Raw genomic sequence first — 10,226 nt, forward strand, 5'->3', positions numbered from 1 at the left:
CTTCCGCGTCCGCGAGCGAGCGCCGTTCCCAGGCCGCGGGGGGAGGGGAGGGGAGGCAGCCCCCTCGCTGCGCGCCCACCGTGCCCGGGAGGCACCCCCTGGTCCGGATGGCTTCTGAAGGCCTGGCGGGGGCGCTGGCGGACGTGTTGAGGGGTGGGGGGCCGCGCGTGCAGAGCTGCGATTCGGCGCCGGCCCTGGAGGAGCCGGTGGGCCCCGTGCAGCTGCGGAAGGACGTCTGCTACGTGGTGCTTGCCGTGTTCCTCAACGAGCAGGTGAGCGGGGCGCCGGGGGCCGGCGGCCCCTGGAGCACGCGCGGGCAGCCCCGGGGGCGGGGACGGAGCACCGCACCGCCACGCACGGAGTGTGGCGCTTCCCAGTTTCTCGAAGCACTTCCACTGGCATCGGAGCTTTGTGCGGCCCACGCCTGCCATCCTCCCGCTATCTAGAGGGAGAAACTGAGGGCCAACGGCTTTTGCGTTATTCCCAGACTTTCTGAAGACCTCCCATGCACACACCCCCTCCCCAATGGTAATAGCAGAACCTGCACTTACCAGAGGCCTGCTGATCCCTGCCGAGTGCGCCTTGGGGTGCTGATTCTATCAAACTTGCTTGTAGTGACAGCTCTGTAAAGACCCACTGCCCTCAAGACCATGCGGACTCATAGCCACACTGTTGGACGGGGACCCCTGTGAGTGTCTGAGACGGTCAACTCTGTATGCGAGTGTGGAGCTCACTCATTCGCCCTCGGAGTGCCTGGTGGTTTCAAACTGCTGGCCTTGCAGTTCATAACCACTGTGCCACCATTGCTCCCTAGAAGGGTCGTGTAGGGTTGAGGAAGGGCATGATTCAGAAGCGTGACCATCCGTGATAGAATTAGTTGTCAGCACTTGGTAACCAGGTAAGGAGGCCAGAGGCATAATGACAGATACAGGCAGGATTCTGTTCTGGACACTTGGTGACCTTCACCCTGGGGCCTGGCCCAGGAATTCCAGCCCCTTTCTCAAGAACCTGAAGGCAGACCTCTGCAGCCCCTACTCCCCAAAAGGCTTCTGGAGAGCGCAACCATTTGCAGGTGCCCAGCAGACAGGGCAAGCCCTTGGGTGGTACACATGGTGTTGGAGCTCTGAACCTCCAGAACAGCAGTTCTCAACCTGTGGGTCTTGATCCCTTTGGGGGTCGACGACCCTTTCACAGGGGTCGTCTGATTCATAACAGTATCAAAATCACAGTTAGAAGGTAGCAACGAAAATAATTTTATGGTTGGGGGTCACCACAACATAAGGAACTGTACCAAAGGGTCGAGGCATTAGAAGGTCGAGAACCACTGAACTCGAAGGACCTTGGAACAACAGCTCGGCCATGGAGCCCAGTCCCACCCCAATAGGTTTAGGGGTGGCCAGAAGTCCGGGGTGGCTGGACGGCACGTGGTGCTCAGCGAGAGCACACGAGGCATGGCATGGACAATGCTCTGTGGCCCTGCGGCAAGGGGGAGCTCCCCTGTGGGCTGCTTGGGACACAGCTCCCAGGCCAGCTGTGGGAGAGTCACCATCCCCTCTCCCTTCAGGATGAGGTACTGCTGATCCAGGAGGCCAAGCGGGAGTGCCGAGGGTCCTGGTACCTGCCAGCAGGGAGGATGGAGCCTGCGGAGACCATTGTGGAGGCCCTGCGGCGCGAGGTGGAGGAGGAGGCAGGGCTGCACTGTGAGCCCGTGACACTGCTGTGTGTGGAGGAACGGGGCCCTGCCTGGGTGCGATTTGTGTTCCTTGCTCGCCCCACAGGTAGGTCCCAGCTGATGTCCATGTGAGCAGGGAGCAACTGACACTTTTCCCAACTTGACTTCAGTTGAGAGGAGCCCCTCCACAGCCAGCCCTTTCCGGGCTGGTACAAGCCTGGCCCTGTCAGATTCCAGCCTGAGAACTCTGGGCTACTTCCCTGGGTTGGGGCTAGAGAGCCGAGGGTGGGGAAGCTGTCTTCCCCTGCCAGACCTGGCTCTTCTCTTTTGCCCATCCTGTCTCCCAAATACCCTTAGGTGGAATTCTCAAGACCTCCAAGGACGCAGACGCGGAGTCCCTGCAGGCTGGCTGGTACCCTCGCAACTCCCTGCCTACTCCGTTGAGGGCCCATGACATTTTGCACCTGGTGGAGCTAGCAGCCCGCTATTGCCAGCAAGCCACCCACCCTCCAGTTCTACCCCAGGAGCTGCCCTGCAGTCTGGTCTGCCAGCGGCTGGTGGCCACCTTCACCAGTGCTCAGACGGTGTGGGTATTGGTGGCCACTGGGGGGAAGCCACACTTGCCCATCACTGCTTGTGGCTTCACCCCCACGGAGCAGAGGGGCGGCATGAAGATGGCCGTCCTGCGGCTCCTACAGGGATGTCTGGCCCTGCACCACTTGGTAGTGGAGACCAAGGGATTGTTTGGACTGCAGCACCTGGGCAAAGACCACTCAGACGGCATCTGCCTGAATGTGCTGGTGACCGTGGCTTTCCGGAACCCGGGTGTCCAAGATGAGCCCCCAAAGATTCAGGGCGAGAACTTCTCATGGTGGAAAGTGGTAGAGGAAGCCCTACAAAGCCAGCTCTTACAGAGGCTTCGGGAAGCCTCCGTCATCCCAGTCAACAGATAGCACGGGGCAGAGAGCAGGTGAGAGGCTGGGCCTCTGTGCCCTCCTCCCCAGCCCTCTGTCGCCTCTCCTCTGAGGGAGGCCAGACGTTGGAGGTCAGGGATCTTGTTGCGCTGGGAGCGGAGATGGTGGGTTGCCCTGCCCCTCAGGGGACTTCCCCCTCTCCCTGCATCACATTTCTCTAGATGGACAGCGCTTTTCACCAAGCAGGGAGCCGGACCTCGGAAACTCAGCTGCCCTGAGGGCAAACAGCTGCAGGGAATGTGGGGTCTTTCAGAACCGGAGATGACAGTCTTCACTTCCTGTGCCCACCTCCATAAAGGCCTATATCGGAGTCCTCTCGGGCCTCAGCACACTGAGCAGGGCCATTAGCAGAGTAGGCCCTGGGCTAAAATAAATGGGCGTGGCTTGTTTTGCCTTCTTGCTGTCAGAGAGCTGCTGCCCTCCATCCCCACAGCCACCCTGGACTTGCCCACCCAGTGTGCCGGAGGCGAGTGGCTGGGGTGGCAAGGCCTCAGCTATAAGTGACCCCGCTGGGGTGCTCTGCACTTCACTGGCCAGGGACTGGGGGTGGGGGCAACATAACTATTCAGATATGTCTCTAACGCCTTCCAAGTTTGAACAGTGAGAAGACTAGGAGAGAAACTTCCGGGGCGAGTCGTAGATGCCATGCCGGCTCTGCCTCGCTGCTCTGTTTCTCCCCCATTTCTCTGGCTCCTCTTCCTTCCGACCCGGCTGGCTCACGCCTCTGCCTTTTACCACCGCACCCCAAGCAGGACTAAGACCTTTCTCTGTCTCTTCAACCCCACGGTAGGATTTAAAGGAAAGAAGGGAAGAAAAAAAAACCCTCAAATTTAAGGGAAAGCCAAAGGAAGTGAACAAAGAAAATAAATCAAGTACTCGCGATTGTGGATTGTGTATAACGTTCAATTGTCTGACTATGCAGAGAGTCTCCCAAAGTATCTGCCCTTCACCTTGAAGGACCAAGATAAGCTCCAATGCCCCTTCCCCAGCTACCCTCCCTGCCTTGGCTGGAGGCTCGCGGCTGCTGCCCTCTTATCTTTCTCTGAGTCCTGCGGACAAACACCTTCTCAAAGATGGAACCAACCCTCTTTCCTGGTGGTCCTTCTCAGGTGTCCCCTCTGAGGGACAGGCTCCCCCCCACCCCACAAGCTGCACTCACTTAGGACAATTAACATTAGCCTAGATGTTTTTTCAAACTGGGGTGCGAATTGGCATAATTTAGCTTTCACTACTACTATTAGCCCCACTCCCAGAGACAGGGATTTCTCGGGGAGGGAAGGGGTCTGGGCAATGATTTTTAAAAAGCACCCAAGTGATTCTAAAACAACACACACCAAGTTGAGGGCTACTGCCAGCCCCTTAATGGAGCCCAGGGTGTGTCATGGTTATGTATTGGGCTGTGGTCCATGCGGTTGGCAGTTCAAAAGCACCATCAGTAAAGACTGAGCTTTGTACTCCCTTAAACAGTCTCAGTCTCAGGAAACCCCCACAGCGTCTGGCTAGGAGTCTGCATTGACTCAGTGGCAGTATCAGCCCTGGGAGGAACCCTGCCATGCCGTGGGTTACGTGTTGGGTTGCTAACCACAAGGTCAGTAGCTCAAATCTAGCTGCTCCATCAGCTTTCTACTCCAGTAAAGAGTTTGTCTTTACTCACAGGGAAGAGCCTGTCTTAGAGGGGCGCTGTGAGTTGTAACTGACTTGATAGCAGTGGTGTGTATCTATCAGCCCCTTCTCTAAGCTGACAGTTTTGTCCTGCCCTGAAGCACTTGAGGGGGACCCCTTCAATGGTCCCTTCCCCTTTACTCACACACATACCTAAGGACAGCGTTTTTTAAAATGGCAGGTCCTCTGTTGAAGACCCACACAGCAGTACACTACACAACATAAAAACAAAGATGAGCAGCATCTCCACATGCGACCGGACAGTGCCTTTCGAAGGCAAGCAGGCTCTTCGCTGTAGGTGAGTTGAGCAGAGAGCCTTGGCTAAGAAAGACTGATTCCTGGCAGGCTCGGAGGAACATCAGGTCTGCACTGCCAGAGCCTGTCTGTTTACCACCCTGCCACCCCCCACCCCTCCAGCTGGGGCTGGAGAAGGAATGTAATTTGTCTCCCTTGGGGAGCAAGAGGGGTCTGAGTTAGCACGGGAACCCTGGGTAGAAGGGCACAAAGGGAGAAGAACAAGGCGCTGTGTCCACGCAACCACACCGTTTATTGGTGCACTGTCTCAGAAGACAACATGCAAATGCCAAAGTGCACTGAGGGGTGGGCCGGGGCTCCCGGACCCATGGACATTTTCCGAGGCCGGGAGTCCCGGACAGCTCCCCCACAGCTCAGCTCCCCCGCCCCACACCCCACTCGCACGCTCACACATGCGCAGAGGTCTCCCTGGCTCGGAGGAATGCGGGAGAGGTAGAGGTCATTGAGTTTCCTCCTCTTTCATGTCACCTCTTGGCAACCTGTGCCCTGCTGCTAGAAGCGGCCTGGGCAGGAAAAGGAAGCGCAAGGGGCTCTGGCCTGCTCCTCCTTGCCCAGGAGCCACGCCAGCGACTGCAGTCCTGCTGTGAGGTAATGCCTGGCGCCGCCTGTGTGCTCCTGCAGGTCCAGACAGATTGGGGTGGGTGGGGTGGCAGCCCCAGCCGTGGAGGGCACGCAGGGAGAACAACACCGGAGCTGGCTGCCTGCACCTCAGCCCCTCCCCACCAGGGCCCTGGGGGCCTCTAGGTAGGGTGGGCTCCTGACCTCCTGTGCCCTGAGCACCCTTGCCTCCCCACGAGACCCTTCTGTGGAGAATACTGGAGGCCAGGCGCAATGCTAAGGGCCTGGGCTGGTTGGCCAGCTGGCCGGCCATCTCAGCCTCTGCCCAGGTGCCATGGACCTGCCGAGACGGGTTCAGAAGGCGCCAGGGAGAAACCAGCTGGAGCTGGAGCCTGGCACCCAGCTCGCCATCTCCCCGGGCCTCTCCCGCCCTGGCCGCAGTTGCATCAAGGCGCTCATTAGCAGCGGCCCCCGCCTGGGCGCGGAACACGCTTTGGGCATTTGCCATCAGGCGGTTGGGGATTTTGCAATCGTCTTCAGGGCAGAGTAGGCCGAGGGGGCTTCCCCATGCTCTCCTTCACTGCCCCCTCCCCAGGGCTCCAGTCGAGGAGGCAGGGGGAAAAGGCCAAGTCAGCAGCTCCTGTGGTACCTGAGGTGACAGGGACGGCCCCCCCGGGCCCCCATCTCAGGCCTAGGTTCACGCCCCTGGAACTGAGTCCCACATCGCAGTCCTGGCTAAAAGGGTGGTAGGCCCAGAAAGTGTGAGGTCTGGACCTGACTGCTCATCTGGCCAGTGTCCAGTTCCACCGAGAAGGCCCCAAGGCCACCAGCCAGCCTGGGAAGCCATCTCTTTAGCTCCGGTGGCATCTGGTGCCTCTGAGGGCCACTCCCTGAAACCTAGCTCAGTCTGGTCAACAAGCCAAGGTCGTCTTAGTTAACCCAGGAGCCACGGCCGAGGTCCCCAAGACCCAGTGGGAGTGAGCCTGGTCCCCAACACCCGGGAAGAGAGGGGTGGCCGGGCTGCCAGGTGGGCAGGAGGCAGCTCTTGGGCGGAGTGCAGACAGGAATCTTCCCTGCCCGCCATCCTCCTGGCTCAGACGTGTTCTGATGGGGGTGAGGAGAGGTTCCGGTGAGGCCCATGGGGGGGGAACTTGACAAAGGCAATGGCGGCCAGCTCCTTGCAGAATTCCTCAAGGACCACCACCCCTTGAAGGAGGTTCAGGTGGTCCAGCCTGGATGGAAACGGCAGGTGTGAGGTGGGTGAGTGCTGAGTGACATCTTAGGACGCCATAACATGAGTCTGGTGACGGGCCCTCATGAGCTCTCCCTGCCCTGCCCCTCCCCTCACCTGAAGCCTTCCCTTCACCCCGCCCCCCCCTCGCCCCCCCCCGGGCATTTCCCTGGGCACCCACTTCCCTTGGGTACTCACTGTTCCCCAGGGACCTGGCCCATTAGCTGCTTTCGCACCAGGAGCAGCTTGCCTGGGAACTGGGATACCCTCTGAATTCTCTGCATCAAGTCTCCGATCACCTAGAGTGGGGGAAGGCAAGACCAAGACGGGGTCCCCTGGCTCTTTGTGGATCTGCGCTTTTCTCTGGCAGGGCAAGGGGGCCCACCCCACCAGCCCCCAACTACCCAGTGCAGCCTGCCACTGTTTCTCCTCACTACCCCTGGGCCCAGGCAGCCTTACCCTGACCAGCACAGAGAACAGGCTCCTGCAGCCCGGGGCCAGGTTGATGTAGGGATCCAGGAGGTACTCGTGGATATGGGGATGGGGGAAGAGGGCGAGCCGGGACAGGACTGAGGTCACCTGCAGGTTCAGGCTGTATGGCTGTGGGGTACATGGTGGGCACAGCTGAGGGCTGGCAGGGGTGCCGAGCGTTTCTGCACCCCACCCCCACCAAGGCTCCTGGCCGGTGCGAACGTGTGCGGGGGTGGGAGGCTCACATGATGTGTGTGTGTCATGGATTTCCTGGGGCTGAGGGCCAGAACTTGTTAGGACCTGTGGAGCAGAGGCAAGACGGGGCTTCCCGCTGGGGGAAAGTCGGGGTGGGGGTGAGGGGCCATGGTGGAACCTGAGACCTGAAGAGGAGCCGACCCCCACGAGCAGCCCCTCAGCTCCTGAGGTTCTCCAGAGGGGACTAGCCTGGGGTTCTGTGTGTGTGTGTGTGTGTGTATGTGTGTGTGTAGGGGGTGGCCCTTCCTTGCCTGGTTGCGGGGGCCCAGTATTGTTGGCTACCTGATCCAGAATGCGAGACATCCGGTCAAAGAGCACTTTTAGGAAGGGACCCTCGAAGAACGGCCGCTCGGGCTCATGGGGGTCCAGGGGGGCTGGCCCCAGAGGCCATCCCCAGGGGGCCACTCGGGAGCTGCACTCCTGGAACTGTGACAGGAGAAGGAGAGCATGGGGGTCAGGAGAGGCCAGTAGACAGGACGACACCCAGGAAAAGCAGGCTCAGGGCTTCAGGCCAGAGCCAGGGATAGGTGGGGTAGGTGATGGTGACCGGGGTTGGGGCTGGGGTGGGGGGGTGGGGGACAGGATGGTCATACAGTAATAGCGCTTATCAAATCCGCAGTGCTGAGGGATGAGAGGTGGGTGCGGGGCGAGGGCCTGGGCACTCACCAGTCCAAACGCGTCATGGACGTAGGTGTCATAGCCCGTCTCTTCCAGGAAGGCTGAGGTCTTGGCTTCCTCAGGAACCAGGCAGAGGAAACTGAGAGACATGGCTTGGGTGTGGAGGTGCGCCCCCTGGGCTGGTCCTGCTCTCCCCAAGCCCTGAGGGGTGCACTCCCTCCCAGGCCGGACCCATTACACCGGAGGTGGAACAAAACTCGCCTTTCCCAAGCTCCTCCCCACCTGTTGACAATCTCGGTCACTGCCGTTTTTCCGTCTGAATTGGTGGTCCGGGCAGGGGGAGGCTTGGAGGGCTGAAGGCCGGAATCGAGGAAGCCATCAGTGAAGTAAGGGTCTTCCTCCAGCTCCCTGCGGCACCACACGTGTCAGTGTGGGGCTGCGAGGGGGCTGCGTGGGCTCACAGAGGGGCCCGCATCCACTTACAGGGCATCCTCGTCGTTCTCGGGCTCGGTGGAGCCCTGGGCCACGTAGGGGCGGCCCTGCAGGTGTTGCAGGACCAGGCTGTGGACGACCCACTCGCAGGGCTTCTGAAGCAACTCCTCGAACAGCCGCAGGGTGGCGATGCTGATCTAGAGCAAGGAGGGGTCAGCGGTGCAGCCCCTTCCCCACGCAGGCGCCCAGTACCACCCCAACTGCCAGGGTTGCTTAGAACGGTTCACTGGGTAAGTCTCTGCGGAGGTGCAGCTCCCCTGGCTGGGCACTTTGGCTGCTGGCTCTGGGGGCAGCCCCGTAATTAGTTTGAGCTGTGATGTTGGGCAAGCCAATAGGGCACCTGGGCCTCAGTTTCATGTTGGAAAAGGCAGGCTATGGGCCTTTCCTACCTCCGAGGGTCAGACAAGCCGACTCAACCACTCAACTCACTGCCAACAAGTCGATGCCGACTCAGAGCGACCCTACAGGATGGGGTTGAATTGCCCTGTGTTTCTAAGCCTAACTCTTTACAGGCGTACAGAGTCCTGTCTCTTTTCCCCGAGCAAACAAGGCAAGTGTACATAAATACCGCTTCCAAGATAATAAAGCGCCCTAAAAAGTGTGCTAGCATAGACAATTACAGTGGGGGCAGGTTCCATGCCTGGGAGAGGGAGGAAATTACCCCGGCTTAGCCACTGCGGATGAGAATAAGTGCCCAGGGAATCCCGTGGGCGGGGGTGAGGGGCGGAGCTGGGGGCCGGCCACCTTACCTCGTCTGAGAGGTGGTCACAGTGCCCAATGAGCTGTGTGCACAGGGGGTGCGGCCCGGCCTCAGGGGCCTCTGGCCAGGGCTCAGGACCTAAGAGGAAAGTCCCCACCTCTTGCAGCAGTGCAGGGGAGCGCAGCTGGCGCAGCATGGTGGTCAACAGGGTGGTGGAGGTCAAGATGCTCTGCTCACACCTGGTGGGAGAGAACGCCCCATCCGCGCAGGGGGAGGGGGAGAGATGGAGTGAGCCTGTAGGGAGGCGGGGCTAAACCCTCACATATTTGGCTAATGTCTCTCTGCCCACCTCCCATCCCTCTGGAGGCCCCGTGGGTCCAAGGGCCACAGTCCTGTGTAGCCACGGGGCTCCGAGCTAGGTGCCTGTAAGGGGAGCAGGCCGGCAGGTGGAGTCCACAGACCTGACCGGTCCCGGTGGTCCCTGGCAGGGGAACTGGTTGGGGGTGGGGAGCAGTTTCAGGCACACCCATGGAAAGGGCATACGGACTTACACGTGCAAGAGCTGGGGCTGCAGGGTTTCCACAAACAACCGCTGGGCCACAGCCTCTGCCAAGGCGTCTGCGACAACCTGAGCACCAGAAGGCGCGTCTCACACACGCTTTCCAGTCTCTGACCAATACCCGCCGAGAAACAGCGATATCTTTGCACGGCACCTGACACAACAGGCCAAAGGTCCCCAGGCCGGGCACACAGTGAGGCACTCGGCCACTAGTGGAAAGGCCAGTGGCCTGAACCCGGCTGCAGGTGCCTCGGCAGACAGGCCAGGCGTGTGCGTCCCCAAGGCCAGTCAGGAGCACCTGGGAACTGCTCTACGCTATGTGAGTAGAGTTGCCATAAGTCAGACTCATGCCAACAGCTAGTGGGTCATGGAGGGCTCCTGACAGACCAGAGTTCCCAGGCACCTGCCCCTGGGCCCTCGAATGGTGCCAAGGGAGGGAGGGGCAGGGAACAGAGTGGGCACCCACTATCCGTGTCACCCCTCCTCACCGGGTGTGCCTCCAGGATGAGGTGGTCGCAGTAGTCAAACCAGCCCAAGAAGGCAGCCAAGGCCTCTTTACCAGGGAAGGAAGCCTCATCAGAGGGGGCAGTGGGCACCCTGAAGAGAGAGGGATGGGGACAGGCTGGAGAAGGAGAAGTGGGGGTGGGGGTGGTCTTCCTCACACCTCTGACGGGAGCTAGGCCCTCCCCGTCTCCCTTCTACCCTTTGTGGCTGGGGGG

At 60.2% G+C, this 10,226-nt stretch overlaps 2 protein-coding genes across 3 annotated transcripts in view; one reads left to right on the plus strand and one right to left on the minus strand.

Moving 5' to 3' along the window:
- The first annotated feature begins 107 nt into the window (after positions 1–107).
- NUDT18 (nudix hydrolase 18) lies at positions 108–3,533 on the plus strand. The gene is made up of 3 exons (XM_004707586.2): positions 108–272; positions 1,565–1,778; positions 2,030–3,533. Exons 1-3 carry the CDS (start codon positions 108–110, stop codon positions 2,623–2,625), a joined length of 975 nt encoding a protein of 324 aa, XP_004707643.1. The 3' UTR covers positions 2,626–3,533.
- A 1,303-nt stretch (positions 3,534–4,836) lies between these two features.
- FHIP2B (FHF complex subunit HOOK interacting protein 2B) overlaps positions 4,837–10,226 on the minus strand; it is an 11,604-nt gene continuing 6,214 nt past the window's right edge. Inside the window, exons 7-16 of one of the 2 annotated variants that reach the window (XM_030884606.2) lie at positions 9,996–10,104; positions 9,500–9,576; positions 8,998–9,187; positions 8,240–8,385; positions 8,039–8,164; positions 7,805–7,895; positions 7,421–7,564; positions 6,872–7,012; positions 6,611–6,711; positions 4,837–6,413 (exon numbers count right to left, since the gene is read on the minus strand). In XM_030884606.2, coding sequence (XP_030740466.1) covers positions 6,275–6,413; positions 6,611–6,711; positions 6,872–7,012; positions 7,421–7,564; positions 7,805–7,895; positions 8,039–8,164; positions 8,240–8,385; positions 8,998–9,187; positions 9,500–9,576; positions 9,996–10,104 — 1,264 coding nt within the window. In that variant the 3' untranslated portion in view covers positions 4,837–6,274. The remainder of the gene's footprint in view (positions 6,414–6,610; positions 6,712–6,871; positions 7,013–7,420; positions 7,565–7,804; positions 7,896–8,038; positions 8,165–8,239; positions 8,386–8,997; positions 9,188–9,499; positions 9,577–9,995; positions 10,105–10,226) is intronic. The other variant, XM_045286887.1, reaches the window with a different exon arrangement.

The sequence above is a fragment of the Echinops telfairi genome, unplaced genomic scaffold (assembly GCF_000313985.2).
Source record: "Echinops telfairi isolate 266 unplaced genomic scaffold, ASM31398v2 ScPeMD7_9;HRSCAF=40, whole genome shotgun sequence".
Classification (NCBI taxonomy): domain Eukaryota; kingdom Metazoa; phylum Chordata; class Mammalia; order Afrosoricida; family Tenrecidae; genus Echinops; species Echinops telfairi.